Below are 20,045 nucleotides of genomic sequence, written 5' to 3' on the forward strand. Positions count from 1 at the left end.
TGAACCCAACTTAAGGCTTTAGTGTTGGCATATAATGCCTTGAGGGATGCGGGTGGTGCTGTGGTCTAAACCACAGAGCCTAGGGCTTGCCGATCAGAAGGTCAGCAGTTCGAATCCCCACGACGGGGTGAGCTCCCATTGTTCGGTCCCAGCTCCTGCCCACCTAGCAGTTTGAAAGCACGTCAAAGTGCAAGTAGATAAATAGGTACCACTCCAGCGGGAAGGCAAACAGTGTTTCCATGCGCTGTTCTGGTTCGCCAGAAGTGGCTTAGTCATGCTGGCCACATGACCTGGAAGTTGTATGTGGACAAACACCAGCTCCCTCGGACTATAGAGCAAGATGAGCGCGCAACCCCAGAGTCATCCGCAACTGGAACTAACGGTCAGGGGTACCTTTACCTTTATAATCCCTTGACTGACTTAGAACCCAGGTATCTGAAGGAGTGGCACATACTTCCCTGTGTTGTCCTGCTCATGATTTAAGGTAAGCTGGGGCACCTCTTTCTGTCCTACCATGGTTTTAAGATTGTGGAGCCTGTGAAGCTGTGTTTCAATATGGGATCTTCCTGACTGTGACTAGTCTTCAAAAGCAGCTGAAAACACCCCTCTTCTTCCTAGCCTACTGGCGTTAAGGTGTGTGATGTATGAAACCAATTGGAACCATTTGGGTTGTCTTAGAAAGGAAGGGAGGAAAAGAACTGTCTGCTGCCATGCTAGTTTTGAGGTTTCTGACTGACTTTATTATTTTTGTTTTCTTTTTACTGTTGGGGCCCTCCCTGGACTCGCGCAACAGCCAAGTGGATGGCCACCAAGTTGAATGGATATAAAATGTGATTAGAGAAATTCTTGGAGGAGATGGCTATCAATGGCTACTAGCCGTGATGGCTGTGTTCTGTCCCGTGGTCAGAGGAGACAGTGGCTGGAATCTGCAGGAGGGCTGAGTGTTCTTGCATCTGGCTGGTGACTGGGAGAACAGGATGCTGGGCTACATGGGTATGTCCTTAGGACAGGAAGGATGTAATTTGCTTTAGTAAATAAATAAATGCTCTTGCTGTTGATGCAGGGGTATACCTGGACTCCCTTGTGCCCTTGGCAAGGAGCTGTATCAGTGCTCCCCCCCGTCCCTTGTACCCTCCTCCAAGGCACCCAGAGGAGCCTGTGCACCTTACCTGGCCAGTTCAGAGCAGGAGAGGAGTGGCCCTGCGAATGGGCAGATGAGCGGACTCCTAGCCACTCCAAGCCAAAGGGGAGATGTGTGATTTTTGTGGCCCCCCCCCCCAGGCCTGTGTCTTTGGCAGGGGCCAAACTGGACAACTCTTAGGTATGCCCCTGGCTGTTGTTTTCAAGTCAGGAAATTTGGCTTATTTAAGAAGTGGGATGGGAGAATAGAGAAGAAAGTATTGTCAGCAACAAAATTAAGTGAGGAGTGGGGTCCTAAGCATAGCCTCTTGCGTCTCCCAGCAAAATCAGTGCCACTTGTGAATGAATAAGCCAGGTTAGTGTTGGGCTATCATTATGGAAGGCAAGAGCTCCCACTTGGTTTCCCTGAGAAATCTTTACCCTCTTCCTAGGCTGATAGACTGCAGCCTGCCAAATGCATTTTTTTCTGGATGCTATCTCTCTCTGGCCTGCTGGAGGTTTTTTAGCCTCCTGTCTCTAAGGAAGTGAAAGAGAACAGAGAGATCTGCTGGTGGTGGGGGGGGGGCGAGGAGAGAGCGAGCGATGAGTGTTACGCAGTTCCTGTACCTTTAAATCTAAGGAGCTTGAGCTGAGACAGAGAGCGAGAGAGGCAGAAGCTGAGCCGGGGGTCTGTTCCCCTTAATAAGCAAGATCGGTCTCCACTGAGGAAGATGGGAAGAAGAGGGTGAGGAGGATGCAAGAAGACCTCTGCCCCTCCCAGACTGGAGATACAAAAAAGGAAAGAGAGAGAGGCGCCTCTTTCCCTCCATCCTCAATCTCTTCCGCCTCCTCCATCCCTTCGTTTTCTGCCACCCTGCTGAAAGAATCCAGCCCTTCCGAAAAGGGCATCTCTCCCTGTCTCTCTCTTTGAAGGCAAAATGTGGGAGTCGTTCCAAAAAACAAGCCGAGATCTAACGGAGTGAGAGGTTTGCTGTGGGTGGCGGTGGGAGGTGTGGGGAGGGGGGGAGGAGGAAGAAAATGAGAACAGTTGTTTTTGTAGGGTGAGGTGTAGGTGTGTTTGTGAGTGTGTATGTGTGTGTGTGTGTGTTTGTGTGTATGTATGTATGCGTGAGTGTGTGTGTGTGTGAGAGAGAGAGAAAGAGAGGGGAAGAGAGTGTGCGTGAGATTCAGACAGACACAGACACTGCATTGCTGCTGATTCAGGAGTCTCTCCAGCAAAAACATAACCACCAAGATGCTGCTCTGCCTTGGACTGCCTGATCCATTTCTCCATCAAAACAGCAGCAGGTGGAGGTCACAGAGGGGGATTTGAGACCCTTCCTGCCGCCTGCGTGTTGCATCCTCCCCCCTCCCGCAAAACCAGGAATTCTTCTTCTTATATGTTGGTACTTGGCCTGTTTCTCCGCATCCTTTCTTTCCCTGGGTTTTGCCTCGGATGGTTTTAAAGGAGACTTGCTTGCACCAAAACCTGCCTGATTTGCTGTTCTGGACAATATTATTCTCCCTCTTTTGCTCCAATCCAGCCTCCAGAGCAGGAAGCCAAGAGGATCAAGGTTCCATGAGTCTCCCCCTTGAGAAAGTGTGAGCAGCAGAAATTGACTCAAGCAGCTATTTGGATTTGGTGCATTATTTAAGGTGTTGTTTGGGGGTTTTTTTTTCCTCCCCTGGCGGCTGCTTCTCCTCCTTCTCTCACTCTCTTTTTTTTTCACCTTTTTGAGAATTTTCAAACTGAGTTACATGCATGTCCAGTGGGGGAAGGTTTAATTTTGACGATGGAGGGTCCTATTGTGGAGGCTGGGAGGACGGCAAGGCTCACGGCCACGGAATATGCACCGGCCCCAAGGGTCAAGGAGAGTATGCGGGTTCCTGGAGTCACGGCTTTGAAGTGCTGGGGGTCTATACCTGGCCGAGTGGCAACACCTACCAGGGCACCTGGGCCCAGGGAAAGCGCCACGGCATTGGTGTGGAGAGCAAAGGGAAGTGGGTGTACAAAGGCGAATGGACTCATGGATTTAAGGGACGCTACGGAGTACGTGAATGCACAGGCAATGGGGCCAAATATGAAGGCACCTGGAGCAATGGTCTTCAGGATGGTTATGGGACAGAGACCTACTCGGATGGAGGTAAGTAGCCCATTTGCTCCTTCTTTTCCTTGGTGTTGTCCAGTGGATCATCCACCCTTTTCTCTGCCAGGTTGTGGTGTATCCTTTTAGGAAGCCCTGCCAGTTGAAAGCTTCGTTCTTACTGTAAGACAGAGAAAAGCAGCTCACCCAGGCAGTGCCCCTTCCCAATGGAGCCCTCTAAGTTCATTTGCGACCAGGGCTGTTTCTTTACTTGTTCTCTGTTGCCTGATGAAGGGAAGGCCTTTTTTTTGCAAGCTGGTTTGTTGGATAGAGTGGGGGGTAGAAGGCTGGAAGGCATTCAAATTCTTACTCAGCTATGAAACTCCCTGTGGTGGGTTAGTCACTATCTTTCAGCTAAGCTTACCTTGTGGGTTGCTGTAAGGATAAATGAGGTGAGAACTGTGAAACATTTTTATTTTATTTTTTGCGTATGGAAAGGAGCTTAGAAATTAAGAGCAATGGCTGTGAGGAACCAAACTATATCCAAAGTTGTATATGAGGAGGAATACAGTAAGGCAGGGTCAATAAATTGGTTAGAATCATAACAGGAAATGCAGGTTTTTGGTATCTGGAACAAATGACCCAAGAGAGACCCCTTTACATGGATTAATCTGAGGCACAGTTTGCCAGGAAGTGACGTTTGGCTTCCATTCATTTTCATGAGGGTTGTTCAGAACGTCCCAGTGAATTATGCCCCCTGGATCAGATTTGTGTCTCTGCCACTGCCAGTCTGCTATCCTTAATTGTTGCCCATAATCTGCCACCTGAGGTGGTCACGTGCCTGTCCTATCATTGGACTGTTTCATGACTCGAAAGCATGACTCTAGACCCACCACTTGAACCTGTAGGTTCTTTCAACTCTGAAGCGGATTAGGTTTAAAAACAAACAGACACATAACCCAGACAGCAAGATGCACTGCTGGATCTTCTCAATGCAGGCACTTTGAAATTCTCACGCATAAAGCTCAACCTGATGCATCCAGAGCTTATCTGGCAAACGACTGCAATTCATAGAGTGTTCCCACGTTGAGATTTCACAGCTTGATTGTGTACAGCAGGGGTAGAGGCCCTCAGGCCCAGAGGCCAGATGTGGGCCCAAGCCTCTCTCTCTAGGCCATACTCCCTCTTTAGTTATGTCCTTTCTGCCCAGGCCACCCTGCTCACTGGTCTTCCTTCACACCCTCATTGAGTGCTTTTGTGTGGCTGGGATGTGTCCTTGAACTCTGATAATGACTTGCCTGCCTGGATAGAGCATAGAAAAGTGTATGTGTATAGAAGTACATTTACATTTGTTGCTCTGGCCCCGTCCATCACTGACTTGCAGCTCCCAGAACGTTGCTCAGAAGGGAATGTGGCCCAGGGACTGGAAAAGCTTTCCCACTCTTAATGCAGAGAAACCCAGAGGCAGGTGAGGACAGCTGTTTTTGACCTCTGATGGCGCGTTCAGGTGTATCAGGGTGAGTGGGAATGGGTACAAATACTGAATAAATATTTAGCAGAGACGCTGAGAGAAATTATCTAGTTCTGATGTCTTATCCTGAGAAAACAGCTTCCTTTCTCTCAAGTGACTGAATCACTCGGTCTCTTGTTCACTGACAGTGTCCCAGCTCCCCTAGGTAGTAAGGGCAAAACTAGCTTCCTAGAACCCTGTGGAAACAACAAGGGAGGCCTCTGGTTTTCATCTTATGTGTCTGTATCCAAACAGCTTTGATCTCCCTCACCCCGGCCCATGTTGCTTAGAGTGTTCTAAAGATTTTAGATAGAGAAAGAAAGAAAAACATCCAAGGCCTTTATCCTCAGCTTTGAAAGTCTGGATTGGCAGGGAGAAGGAGAAGCAGTAGAGATCCAAGGCTTCAAAATGCAACTCTTTATAAACAAGTCTGTTGTTCTGACTGGGGTAATAGCAGAATGGGGCAGTGGGAGGTTGGGGATGAGGAAACAGGACTTTGATATGTTTTAACACTCTGTGCTGTGCTTACGAATTTACTTGAAATGGTTAAACCTGAGGATTTTCTTGATAGAACACAGAATTTAGAAAGAGCATGGATACATTCTACGTGTTTCCTGCTCTGCTTCTCTACCTTTACCACTCCCTAAGGAGACCTGGGATTATTCTGAATACATGGTTTTCTATAAAGACAAGACTGAAGACCAGCTTGAAAAGTCTCCAAAAACCCAAGGGATGGTTTTTTAAAGAAGGCATCTGGCCTGTCCATGCCTTTATCCAGAACTCAGGTGGTCACAATGGAATCTTGCTGCAGCAGTACAATTCCTAATGAATTCTGGCTGGCTATGGAGTCCACAGAATAGGACATTAATTTGAATAACCCAGGAATTGGACAGAAATGTAAATCTTCTGTCGTGGCTAAATTAATGTTGTCTCTAAAGCTAGAAAGGATGGGGGACACAGACTTCATGATGGTTGTGAAACTAGTTTAGGAAGAAATGCTGTCCAGGTAGCAGAAACCTACCCAGCAAAGCTTTGGTGGAGAATTGTAGGGCAAGTGTGGGGAACTTTTGGCCCTTCAGATGTTGCTGCAACTCCCATCATCCCTAGTCATTGGCCATGCTTGTTGGGGCTGATAGGAGTTATAGTTAAGCAATATCTGGAGGGCCAAAAGTTCCCCACACCTGATGTAGAGCCTTGTTTTGCACCTATGATGATGATTTTTTTTAAAAAAAAAATTTTCCATTTTTTAAAAAATAACAACACTTTTACATTCAATTATACACCAAATTCATCTTGTTTGACTTCCTCCCCCTCCCCCTGGCTTCCAAATTCAATCATTCTTCATTATGCATATCATTATTTTTTCTCTGCAATTTTCAAATCTTAATTATAAATATGTTGTCCATATTTAACACATCATAAATGTTACAACAACCCTGCTAATGTTTTAACATATTTACAGTGTTCTTTAACATATTCTATAAATTTTATCCAATCTTGTAAGAATTTCTTCTCATCTTGTTTACTGATCCTATTGGTAAGGTTTGCCATTTCGGCATAGTCTATCATCTTGATTATCCATTCTTCCTTTGTGGGTGTGCCTTTTTCTTTCCATTTTGGGGTAAATAGCATTCTGGTGATTGTGGTAGCATACATAAACAGTCTCTTAAAGTTCTTTGGTATCTCTTCCCCCGCTATTCCAAGCAAGAAGGCTTCTGGGTTGTTTTTTATAAAAGGTTATCTTAAACATTTTTTTTAACTCATTGTAAATCATTTCCCAGAAGTCTTTTGCCCTTCTACAAGTCCACCACATATGCAAAAAGGTACCTTCATTATCTTTACATTCCAACATATATTGGTGGAATTTTTATACATCTTTGCAATCGTACCTGGGGTTAGGTACCAACGGTACATCATTTTCATATAATTTTCCTTTAAAGAACTGCATGCAGTAAATTTTAAATCCTCCTTCCACAGCCTTTCCCATGACTCAAATGGAATATTGTGTCCCAAGTCTTTTGCCCATTTTATCATTACATCTTTAACCTCTCCATCTTTTGTTTCCCATTCCAACAGTAGCTTATCCAATTTTCAGACCTTGAGAATTCCTTACCAAAGCCTCTCTCCTTATCACTTCTGAATATATCATTTAATTGGTGGTATTGCAACCAATCCGTTAGCAGAAATTTTATTTCATCAAAATCTTTTATCCTCAATTTATTTTCTGTTTCTGTTAACAGATCTTTGTATGTGGCCCAATTTTCTTTGCACCTATGATTAGCTCAGCAGTTGTCGGTGTAGAATCGAAACAGACATAAAAGTATGTCCCTAAAACAGGCTCGTGTCTCATATGTCTTTTAAACTTGGTTCATCTGAGGATAACAAATGGCCTTAGTGGAATTCAACTGAGTTCTTCAAGGGGACTGGGCTGGCAATCACTCCTAATGAACTCATGCATTCAGATATTATTGCATCTGGATGTATGTATGGTCAAGAATATTACACTAGGAAGGAATGGCTCACTGCTTGTCATGACAAAAAGAGGTAGCTATTGGGAATTAAAGCTCATGTGCTGCTTTAATCCTTCTGATTTCTTAAGCTTCATCATTTCCTGGGATGTCAACATTGCTATCTACCACAATTCTATTCTTTAAATTGTAGATAAACTTCAGTATTGTAAGCAGATCAAGTTTTGTTAACAGGTTTAGACAAAGCAAAGCTGGTGTGTATTAAAGATCTGATCTGAAGAGTCTACATTTTCTTGCATAGGAGAAACCAACAAAAGGGCATCAAGGTGCCAACAGGAGCTCAGCATTATTTACTAATGACCATTGCTATGCGTACAGTACATTTTAGCTTGAATTTGGATCCAAGGGGTCCAAACACTTCTGTTTTCATCAGCTGCCCACCTTATCGGATGCGCATTCCTCTTTCTACCTTTGATGCTCCCCCCCACCCCCCACATCCTATAACATGTGCTCATTCCTGTTGCAACAATACACAGTTTCCTTTTGCTGTTATCAGGCTCTTGGAACTCCCACACACTCTCCTGTTCTTCAGGCACATGCGCATAGTCTCTCTCGCACACTTCAATGCTGTCATACACATAATATTCACCCTTTGTACACATACCCACACACAGATGCTCACACCTCCGCATTTGTTTCATGTTTCAGACATGTTTGTCAAAAACAGACCCATAGATTGCACAATTATATCTCACAGTTGCACAGATGCTTCAGAGGCACAGGAAAGGTATACTGGGCCTTGCAAGCACACAGATGCATTGCTCATACCCAGAAGCACACAGTGAATACCTTTCACATAGACACATCTCGTTTTCAGTATCACCCGGAGGCCCAGATCACAAACATTCCAAATCCCACTTTTCTCGATGTCATGTTGAAGTTGCCACCTGCATGTAATCACATTTGTGTATTTGCTGCACATCCTGGATATCTGCACTTGCATCCTGGGTCAAATACATCATACGCACAGCCACATTGCTATTGTCAAACTGACCCTCCACATACATAAGCTTCCCTGTATTGGAGCAAGGGGTTCGGACTTGCGAACCCTTCCAACCCCATGATTTTATACATCTCTAGCAATGCCATTTCTCTCTCAAATCATGCATACATAGAAAGAAGAAGCATATTCTTGCTTTTCCAGGGTACAAACCTTTACAGCAATCAAAGCAATGGACATTAGAGTGATAGGAGAGCTAAAGGAGGAAAGTGAGTACTCATTTGATGTTTCTAGGACTGAAAATTGCACTCTCTATATAAGTGTGTGTGTGTGTGTGTGTGTGTGTGTGTGTGTAATATATATATATATATATAGCCTGCAAGCATTTCATACATTCCACTCCACACTCTATTTTAGCTGCTTTATATTTGGAAATTGAAGCAGAGCTAATTGAACAATACCAGAAAGGCATCCCAGTCCTGGAAATAACTAAGCAGTACTATGTCAGGCTGACGTTAGCAACTCAAATTAGCCTAGCCAATCATCAAGAACATTCTTTTTTTAAAAAAAACAAAAAACCCAGTTTTAATTTCTAGCAATCTAATCTCAAAAGAAGCACACACTCTCAATCTTTCTCCTCCTCATATCAACTCTTCCTTTTTCAGGACCTTGGAGAGTACTAATTGAGCTGACTGGGCATGCAATCAACTGGGCCCTGCTGCCATAAAATTTCCACTTATTTTGATCCCTTTGCCCCAGCACCCTAAAATGAATGTGGTCTGCAAGCCTCAGTCTGTGGTTTATTGCAACCAATGCACTCTCCAAGGACACATCCAGATGGCCGTTGTGAAGGGGGAGATGCTGTATGTGTATCAGGTGCACACCTGTCTCCTGTGGTCCTCCTGTGTGTTAACTCAATCCTTCCCTGGCTCTGGAGGTCCCTGCCCTTCCCTGAACAACAGCAAGCATATCAGACTAGTATTAAGTAATGAATGGAGACTGCAGAGCTACAGGGCTTGGTATACGGCAACCAATGTTTTCTCCAAGGACAGATCCAGATGGCAATTCATATGGTGCGAATCTAACTCTGATAAAGTGGAGGGGGAAATGGTACTGCCATTTGAAGATACTTCATGAGTCAAAGACTCGCTTACTGATTCACATGCACAACTTGTAACCCACCAAGCCAAATTCATCCACCTTGGTTTCCAGATGCTACAGACCCACCCTGTTTTTTTTCTGCAGTCCCACACAGGCAACAAAGCAGGAGGCTGATTGAGTCCCTGGTGGACTTCCATAATGTCTGTGGGTGGTGCTTGGGTCACAAGGTATATGTAGGCCTGGTGTACATCATCCTATGAAAGCTCTGTGGTGCTTGATCTGCAGTGGCTCTTTCTCACATGCAAGTAATCCTTAAATGCTGCCCTCAACCTGTGTGGCAGACAATGCATGTCCAAACCACCCTAACCACTCTCCAAGTTTATCACACAACTGACCAGCTGAATGTGCTGAAAGCAGTTGCTCAACAATCCTAACCCATTAGGGGCATGGTCCAGCACATTTTTCAGGAATGCGCGCTTGCACAGCCTCCAATGGCAACAGGGAAGTTTTTTAATGGAACTTCCCCACCTCCCCACTTTGAGTCGTACCTTCCAGTAATGCAAACAGATTAGTTAGGAAAAAACAACAAGTTGGAGGTAAGAAGCATCTCCTTCCACATGTAATGAATTTTATTCTAGGCTTTAACTATCTGTTATTCTCCTGCCCTCTTGATTTGCCCCAAATTTGGTACCCACACTAAAAGGCATATTTACAAGAATTTGGACGATTTGTTATATAGCCAAGGTTTTGTTCTGAAAATAAGATGGGTTTTTCACCTCACCACAGTGATAGAAATAGACACTGAACTCAGCTCTGTGGGTGTGTAGAGAGAGAGGGGTGGTGGTAAAGGAATATAATTATTATTCTTTGCTGCTGTTGTTTATTTATTGCCTTCCACATATGTATCTCAGGACGATGTACGAAACATAACAAAAACTTACAAACACAAGAAATAGATGATTTTTGTTTGTGTGAAATTATACAGAATGGACACCTTGGCAGAGACCTCTTCAACCAGCAGGGAAAATGTGTCAGAACATATAATTATGCCCCCCTCTCTCTTATTTTACTCTCTTTCCTTATAAGGCCTTAGCATTTGCTTACTTTCCTGGACAGCACATCATCTTCCAGATGGGTTTCTTTTCGGAGGCACAGTAGCTATTTCCCCCACTGTGTAGGCCACTGGAGTGCTCTGGGTTTGTAACTTAGGCTAAGTGCACATCCCATTTGCACCTGTTTGATGATGAAATACTTGCCCCCATTCATTCCAGAGCCCCATGTGAACTTTGGTGTGTGAGCTCAGAGCTACCACATGTACGGGGCACTTGTGCTGTTGTTCTGTAGAGAATAGAGAACTGTCGGCCCCCTCACCAAGCACAGATGGGCCACAGGTCAGTGGCAGAGCACCTGCTTTGCATGCAGAAGATCCCCCATTCAATCCTCAGTGGCATCTCTGGTTAAGTAGTCAGATAGCAGAGATGGGACAGATCTGCTCCTGAGACCCCAGAGAGCCGCTGTCAATCAGCACGGACCAGGGATAGGAAAAGTTGTGGCCCCCTCCAGATATTGTTGGACCACAACAGCCACCATTCCTGACCACTGACCATGTTGGATGGAGTCCAAACAGCATCTGCAGGGCCACAGCTTGCCCATTCCCGGGGGAAACAATACTGAGTTAGTTGGACCAGTGGTTTGACTCTGTAGAAGGCAACTACATGTGTCCAGGCTACAATTTTGCAGGGTTTCCTGAGGGAAACAATGCATTAAAAAGGTATAGAACCAACATAATGTAGTGCAGATTATAATGTAGATTGGCAATCTTCAACATTGGCTAAACTGGCTGGGGATGATGGGTTCTGTATTCCAACTGCACTTCATGACCCAAAGTTGAAGAATGCTGGTGTAGATAATTATAATCACTAGAATTCTGTCAAATGGTGATTATAGGACCCTCCCGGTACCTTTTTTAAAATTACACATTCCTGATTATTTGTGCTATAAAGCTATGTGGGGGAAGGGCAGTGTCACACATGATCCTGCTTTTTATACTGTTCACACTTGCAAATGTTTCAGGGTGATCACACTGCTTCATTTCCAATCAGTGCTTATCCTGTAATTACCTGCTGAAATCATGTAGCTTTTTATACCAGAAAAGTTCTAGTTTATTTTTGCCCTGCTTTTTTGTGCTATAGCCCCTCTGGAGAGCAACGAGATGGTAGCTTTGGGGAAGCATTGCAGAACAAGTAAAGCAGAATAAATCCACCACTAAGGCACCATTTTTGTCTTAAGAACATGTTGCTGAATACAACCAAAATAAAACACATGTCTGGAGGGGCCCAGTAAGATTTCCCTCAAGATGATGGTGAGGGATTGTTTCTTTTCCTGGGATGTAAGGTGTGTGGCAAGCACCCTCTTCAGCCCTTCTTGCTCATATTTCTCCCTGTCAGATTCTCTTCCTGATAGTGAAGCATCTGAGCAACCGGCTGGTTTTTGTTAAGTGCCTTGGTTTCGCTGTTTACAATTCACCTCAGCATTGTGGTAAATGTACCATGGAACATTGCATAAGGAGAGAAAGGGCCTTAACTCGCCTGAGAAGTGGGACGAGATCACAGAGTTTGTGATGAGGATTATTGAGTTTGAGGATTAGTGAAGAGAAGAGAGAGAGAGAGAGAATTAGCCAGATTCTGCTGTACTTTGTGCAGGAAGCGTATTAGAAATAATAAGGCAGCTGAATGCATTTGGGAATGTTTAGCATGATACATGCTGGAGCATCAGACAATTTTGTGGCACCGATCTTACCCCCAGAAGGAAAGCGTGATGGTCTAGTAGGAGGCTTGGATCAGGACAGGGAAATGGGCTGATTCAGGTGCCATTGATGCTGGGTGCTTTTTAGGTGATTGGCCATGATCCTTTTCTAGCCATAAAGCCTTGGCAAGTAAACATTTCTCAGCCTAACCTACTATGCTGGGTTGTTGTTATGGAAGAATGATAGAGGCCTCCATTCTCTGGAAAGGGCTACAGACATAATTTATGAATAAATGGCAGTCTAAGGTTGCACAGTGTAGAGCTCCTTCTCTCTTGCCGCCAGGTTCTTGTGGCGTTCACCTGGGGGGCATGGAACTCCTGGGGACAGATGCTCAGTGGCTCTTTTACAACCTGCCTGAATATTGTCATAGATACAGCTCCCTCTGCCTCTGCTGCTACTGAAGCACTATGGAGATGCCTGCCTGTCGCAGAGAGTCCTCTCCTGCACTTTACTCCACCCCACCCCACATTAGCCCCTTGTGCCCCATGGAGAAGATCCTTCCTGGAACACCTGATTTCCAGAGCATCAGAAGCCACCCAAAGTGTCATTTAATCCATGGTAGCTTTTTTAAAAAAGCAGGCGTGGGGATTTGTGGCCTTCCAGGTGTTGCTGAACTAAAATGCCCACCGGCCCCAGCAAACATGGCCAATGGACAGAGATGATGGGAGTTGTATTTCTGCAAAATCTAGAAAGCCAAAGGTTCATCACACATGCTTTAAAGCCTCCTTCAACAGAGGCTCCCAGTCCAAACTTTTTCTTTGGACAGAGAAAGGAGATGCCACAAGCTCTTTAAGGCAGCCTATTGCTGAACAGTGCTTTACATTTGGACAGTTTTCTCCTTATATTCCTTATATTCCACCCTGGAGTAGGGGTCGGCAACTGGAGGCTCCAGCTCTGATCTGGGTCCATCAGGAGGAGTTCTTCCTAGCTTTTCAGCCACCACCCTAGAAGCCAAAGGAGGTGAGGCAACAGAACTTACTGGCTGGCTACTTTGGGGGTAGGCAGGTGATTGAGGTGCAGGTTTATTGCTCCTAAGCTTCTTATGAAAGCCCTCAGGAAAAAAACTAGTTTCTGACAGGCCACCTAAATCAAGCTTCTTGTAATTTAATTCTATTTCATCTTGCTCTTTGAGAACATAAAAAGAGCCTGGCTGGTCAATCAGGCCAAAGGCCCATCTAGTCCAGCATTCTGTTTTCACAGTGGCTGATCAGATGCCCCAGTGGGAAGCCCAAAAGCTGGCCCTGAGTGCAACTAGTTATTCCCAGCAAATGGCATCCAGAGCCATACTGTCTCCGTCCGTGGCAGTCAAGCATAGCCATCACTGCTAGTGGCTACTCGTAACCTTATCCCCCAGGAATGCGCTGAATCCTGTAAAAAACATCAAGTTGGTGGTCATCATTACATCTCAGGGTAATTAATTCCAATTCCATATTTTAACTATTTGATGCCTCAAGAAATACTTTTTTCTGTCTGTCTTGAATCTTCCAACACACAGCTTCATTGGATGGCCCCATCCTGCATAATTTTACACACCTCTGTCACAGACCCTCCAAGTGTCCCTGTTTTCCAGGGATGTCCCTGATTTAGAGAAGCCGTCCCAGTTTCTGATTTGATTCCAGAAAGTCCTGCTTTTCCTTAGGATGTCCCTTTTTCATTGGAGAGATGTTGGAGGGTATGGAGTTATCCGACCCCCAAGCCGTCTGAAGGCAATCCTGTATAGGGAAGTTTTTTTTAATGTTTTATGTTTTATTATGTTTCTGTATATGTTGGAAGCTGCCCAGAGTGGCTGGGGCAACCCGGTAAGATGTGTGGGGTATAAATAGTAAAATTATCATTATGGAATAGGATGTACCTATTTTCATTGAAGAAATGTTGGAGGGTATGCTATCATGTCCCCTTGTACTCACATTTTCAAGTTTAAACTAAAAACCTCCAAGTGTTCTTTAATAGGGAGTATATTCACAGTGAGTTTAATACGCTCATGTTAGCTGTGAGCAACAATTTTGTTACAGATTGAGAATCCACACAAACTGTCAAGCAGGAGGGACAGAAATTTGCCTTGAGAACATAGAGGAGCATTGTCTCTTGGTGGTAAAGTTTATTCTAGAGCAAACTGGGAGAGCAACATTGCATACACAGAGAGATTTTGTTTCAAGTATCTATATGCTATTTTCAGCCAAAAGAAATTCTTGAAGCAGCTTTCAAAAACATTAAACAATTGGGCATTTAAACCAAATAAAGAAGCAACATTTTTAAAAATGGAGGGTGGGTGAATCAAAGGTACCATTCCACTAAGGCCTTTTGCCAGCTGCCTTAGGAATTTCTGAAAGTAATTCGGAATGCAGAGAAGGCCCCTCCAATGGGAGAAGGCAATACTGTTCCCAATATGCCCAAGAAAACTATATGAACAAGAGAGGGTTTTGCATCTGGAAAGGTAATACATACTGAGGCAGGCAGAGGAAAAACTCTCACTCCAAACTGAAAGTCCAATTTAAATTTTGTTTTGTGAACAAGATTGCCTGCATTGTCCAGTCTGAATGTTGGTTCATATCCTAGAAGGGCCAGAAACTCACCAGCTAGCCATAGGGCAATTTACTGATTTCTCAGCCTCAGCTTCTTATCTAGAAAATTAGTGTAATAATGACATAGCCCACAGTGCTGTTTCAAGAAAGCGTTAAGTACAGATAATGAAATACACAAATATACAATATATGGCAAGAGGTTGTAAAAACTTGTGATGTGATGATTAACTTCACAAGGACCTCTAGTAAGCCTTTCTTCTTCATTTATGAAATGTGTGTAAGGATATAGTAACATCAAAAGCAAGGATGATTGTTTTTGCTTTGTGCTGGCTTGACATCACAGGAAGTTGTCCTTTGGGAAACTGGTGAAAACAAGCCTTTTCTCTCAGGAGAATACTGGGCGGAGGGCCCAAGAGTTCAACAAACAAACAAAATGAAAAAAGGAAATTACTTGGGAGTGTATCACACAGGAGATCTGCCAGACATTGCCTTTAAACTTTGGTTCGCACTATGCTTTTCTCTAATCACAGATTAAATATTGCAACTGGAGGTGGGGATATTATATTTTCCCAAAATTCAAGCAGCAGAATTTTTGTTGGGCAAAATGCTTTTTTTCTCCTCCATCTCCTCTGCTAGCACCATCCCCTCTATTAGCAATGTTTTGCAGAGTGAGTGCCAATCCTTATTTAGCCAAAACTGCACCATACACACACAGGAGAGGTTTCAGCTCAAGGGAGCAAGCATTATAGAGCTACCAAAAAGAAGAAGGAAAAATAGAAACAAAAATGTAAGGAAGCAAACAGACAACCCCCAAAACAACTCACCGAGGCCTGGACATACTCAGTAGACACAGGATGCTGGCTGGCTGCTGAAGGGAAAAAGCTGAAAACTGGGGGAGGGAATGGAATGGAGTATCCCGGGGAAGGGTCTGACTGGCCAGAACCTTGAACAGGAGCATTCCATGTTGCACCAATATGTTGCAGGCCCTGCTTACCTCCATTGTAATGGTGATGATGGAATGTAGTTCTCTGATTGTCAGGAAATGCTACTGAATGTGGCCAAGTGACTCACATAACCCTGTGCCTGTGCTGTTTTTTGTGGCTGCTTTTAAAGATGCACCTTTTAACATTTTTAGAGGCAACGCACTCCCTCCCTCAACCATCAGAGCTATTGAAATATGCACCTGTTTCTGCACATCCTTGGGGGGGGGCAGGGAAGGGGGGGAATGAAGGGGAATGGGAAAGAATAGCTGTGCCTGTTAAAGCTGCACACCAAAGACTCTTTTGGAACCGAACGATGCCCTGCTGCACCTTTAAGAGCTTCTGCTGTTTCCATCTTTAAGCACCTCTGCTTTGAAACAGCCAGGTAGCTCACTGCAATATGCCGTGTTGTTACTGTTTTAATGCATTACATGCCTGAGATTCTCCAACGCTGCCACTTTGCATGGAAATGAATCCTGCATTCCAAATCCACCGTTGGAGGCCAATGCAGCATATTTCCAGACTCAAAAATCGAAATCCAGGTCGAAGCTGTGGTGCAGTGCGCGCTTTCCTTTCCTGCTTGGTAAAGATTCAAGCCAAAGCACCTCCCATTTTCTTCGTAGCCTTGTCTGCCTCAGGCACCCCTCTTCCCGCCCCCAGCCATGCCCCAGCATCCTTGCATTTTCATGTTCTGAGTGAGTCAGTTCCTTCTCTTCCACTCCATCTTCGGCAAATGCATCCCGAGATTTTTTTTGTTACTTGTCTCCGGCAGAAGCATTTCCCCTCGGCCAGCCTGCCTTTCTTTACAGCACTTTCTTCCTTCTCTAATAGCCTTGTTACCTCTCCCCCTGCTCATTTCAGGCAGAGGTGGCCTTTGCGGCTCTGCTGCCTTCTGCTTGATCATTGGTATTTTCCAAAGAAGCCTGTTGCTTAATCACACAGGCTGGAAGAAGGAAATATTACTCAGTCTCTGGAGGTAAAGAGTCCAGAACAATGGGCTTCTTTAAAAAAGAAAAACCTACCAACCAAATAAGCCACCCAAATAAGCAGCCAAAGTGATAGTCACCTGGAACAGAAGCTGAGGAGCTAAGCTGAAGCAGAGGCAAATTCGCTCTCCCCAATGTGCTTGTATCTATTCAAATATATTTTATCCAAATTCATAGGAAATAAAAAAAGGACACTGGCATTCCAGGTCAAACTTATTTGTCCATCTAGTTCAGTACTGTCTACTCTGACTGGCAGCCATTCTCCAATGTCTCCGACAGAGACACCTTTCCTATTGCCTTCCTGTATGATCCTCTTAGTTCAAGATACTGGCTATCAAATGAAATCTGAATGTCAGATTAACACTGTGTAAGGATACAAGCGAAGAAGCTTAAGTTCCAATTCATGCCAACTTGTTTAAATCAAACTGGAAAATTTGTTTATGCATTTATCTTGTACATTTCAACTTCATTAGATCCAGTTAACTGGATTCCTAACCCAAGTCCATGTTTGGCATGCATTAATTAATTTTATTAACTCAAAATCAGGGTGATGTGTTGCTTTAATTAAGGCAGCGCGCAGGCAAGTTTAAATCCTCCTGTGAGTTATTTCCAGTGCCTGGGGGCTGTAACCAACTAAGTCTTACTCAGAGTAGACCCACTGAAAGTAATAGATCTATGTTTGCAATGGACATGAATTTCTAGAGGTCTGTTCTGAGCAGGACTAACATTGGATAACAATCCTGAGGAAAGAAACAAATAGCTTCCTTTCCCCCCCACTCCACATTTTATACACCTTCAACATGCTCCTCAAAACACATACCTTAATAAGATTTTTGGTAAGGTTTTGATAAGATGTTACTCTGGGAGAAGCAGGTGGAGTTGGGAGCTATATATACTCCTGTGGCATTATATGCACATACCCTCCAACATTTCTCTGATGAAAATAGGCACATCCGATTTATTTATACCCCTCCTATCTGACTGGGTTGCCCCACCCACTCGGGGCAGCTTCCAGCATATATAAAAACACAATAAAAAAGCTGCCTTCAGATGTCTTCTAAACATTGTATAGTTACTTATCTCCTTGGCTCTGGGGTGGGTATGGAGTCAAATGACACTCCACCCTCCAACATTTCTCCGTTGAAAATAGGGACATCCTAAGGAAAAGTGGGACATTCCGGGATCAAATAAGGAACTGGGATGGCTTCTGTATATCTGGGACTTTCCCTGGAAAATAGGGACACTTGGAGGGTTTGTATGCTGTCTAGGCACCCTCACCTCTGTGAAGCAACGAGTGTTTTCACAGCTCCTTTGTTTTCCAGCAGCAGAAGCTTCCTTCATATTTTCTTCCTTCCATTTCTGCACTGCCATATGAGTGTGGACTGAAGCAGAGCTATTCCCCTTGCACTGCCCTATTCCAGAGCCAGAGAACAGAGAACATGCAGCCCGCCTCCTATGATTATTTGTATTTGGGTATAGGATAGAGCGCAAGTGAGCAACACACCAGCCTCATGTTATGCAGCCTCCCCCAACACCTCCTGTTCTCTGCTGTATTCTTCCATCCCAACAGAGTTCCTAGCCTCCTCCTCATTTCCCCTTTATTTACCATGGATTTTTAACGTGTAATCCTCTCCACCTCCTTCTGTGTTTTTAAGAACAATTAGAAGGGGCAGTATTTTATTTAAAGAAAGTAAACTTTTTAAAAAACCTTTTGCTAGTTGTCTTGGAGAAAAGCTGTCTGAGAAGAAACTGATAGGTTTCTGCCATGCATAGCACACTAAAGTCAGAAAGGAATTACTTTCACTTGCTTTCTAGAACAGTAGCTCTGTTGTACTAAATAAATCAATCTTCCATATACTTCTTTTGAGAACAACTTTTTTAAAAAAGCAGTGGGGCTCACTTCTTATCAAGCCTGCATAGGTTTGGGAATTTTAATGTGAGGTTGCCAGGATGAGAAGTGACGCAAGGTGATCTTTATTCCAGGTTAGTCAGTCCCAAACACTCTTTTATCTGGCTCCTTTCACCACTGGCATCTGCCCCCCACCCCACAGATAACAATCGAAGGAATGCAACCCTGGACAGCAACTAAATTGACTACCCCAGAACAACGGATGCAGTCTTTGAAAGTGGTCTCTCCCCCATCATTATTTCAGTGGCAATAGAACAGAAATAGTTATTCATAAGAAGAACTCAGCATGGTTTTTTAAACAACAACAACAACACCCATCTCCCATCAGCATTCTGGTGTTGTCATTGTTGCAGTAATCCAATTTTCTACATTTCCCCCAAAAGCATCCCCATGCACGGGAGTCTAAACTGGAGGTCACTAGAGCATGAATAATGGTGGCAATATCAGCTGTGTAGCCTCTGTCACAAAGGTGTTCAATACTAAAGTACCCAAGTTATGTGGCTGCACTCACTCAATCTCTTTCCAGTTCAGCAAAATGTCCCACTGTTTTCGAAAGCCATATGGGTTGCTTTTTCCGTGTCTGCAGTGCAGTTGGCATTATATATATATAAAAAACCCTCACCCAACATCTCTCTCTCTCTTTCCTGTGTGCTTTTAACTGCTGCTTGATGGAGATTCAACAGGTGCACATTTTCCCTGTCATGCTGCACCTATTGAATTTCTACATGCCTTGTAAAGCTCTCCCTCATTGGTTGCCTACTGAAAGACACATCAGTGTGAACTCCTTCTGCTTTTTTCCAAGCGATGAGGCTCCCTTCTGAACTGTGACTCCCCAGGCTCATCGCCGTGGGTCCGTGGGAATATATTTTCCGAAGGCCCAGCAATACAACCAACTCGCTCATGAGCCTCATCTCTGAGTCCTCACCCTCCTCCTTTTGGTCCTTATCCTAATCCCTAATCTTTCCCTACTTCCCAGCGCTAATCCTATAAATCCTCCATTAATCCTATCTGTCTCGTTCTCTCTCCATCACCCTTCTCTGTCTTTATGTGTGTGCTGGGGGAGACAGTGACAAACCTATGAAGGCTGCATTTTCATATTCTCCCACAGTAATATTTAATAGGCCCTGGAGCCATATCTCCCTCCCTCCCTCCCTCCCTCCCTCATACACACAGAGAATTTATACCTGATCCTGGAGCTCACTTGCTTCCGCTACCCATCCATTCAAACTGCCTTGCTTGGGAAAAAGACCTGACAACTTTTTCTGGTGTGCAGGGAATTTAAGAAGAGCTCCTATGGATCAGATTAAAGGTTCATCTGGTCTAGACTTTCCTCCAAGGAGTTCAAGGTGGCAGACATGATTCTCCACCTCCTCACAGCAACCCTGTGAGGTAGGTGAGGCTGAGAGACTCAGTGACTGCCCTAAGGTCACCCAGAGAGTTTCATGGCTAAGGAGGAGCTTGAGCTGTGGTCTCCCGGGTCCTAGTTCAACACTCTCAACCATTACACCACAATGGAAGCTTGATATTTTCAGGAAGCTCACAAGAAGGCAATGACAGCAA

At 44.4% G+C, this 20,045-nt stretch overlaps 1 protein-coding gene across 1 annotated transcript in view; it reads left to right on the forward strand.

The window, feature by feature from the left end:
• Nucleotides 1-1,691: 1,691 nt before the first annotated feature.
• JPH3 (junctophilin 3) overlaps nucleotides 1,692-20,045 on the forward strand; it is an 87,569-nt gene continuing 69,215 nt past the window's right edge. The window contains exon 1 of the mRNA XM_079988788.1: nucleotides 1,692-3,263. Within this exon, the coding sequence (XP_079844914.1) occupies nucleotides 2,882-3,263 (382 nt within the window). The 5' untranslated portion in view covers nucleotides 1,692-2,881. The remainder of the gene's footprint in view (nucleotides 3,264-20,045) is intronic.

The sequence above is a fragment of the Podarcis cretensis genome, assembly GCF_951804945.1.
Source record: "Podarcis cretensis genome assembly, chromosome: 8".
Taxonomy (NCBI): Eukaryota; Metazoa; Chordata; class Lepidosauria; order Squamata; family Lacertidae; genus Podarcis; species Podarcis cretensis.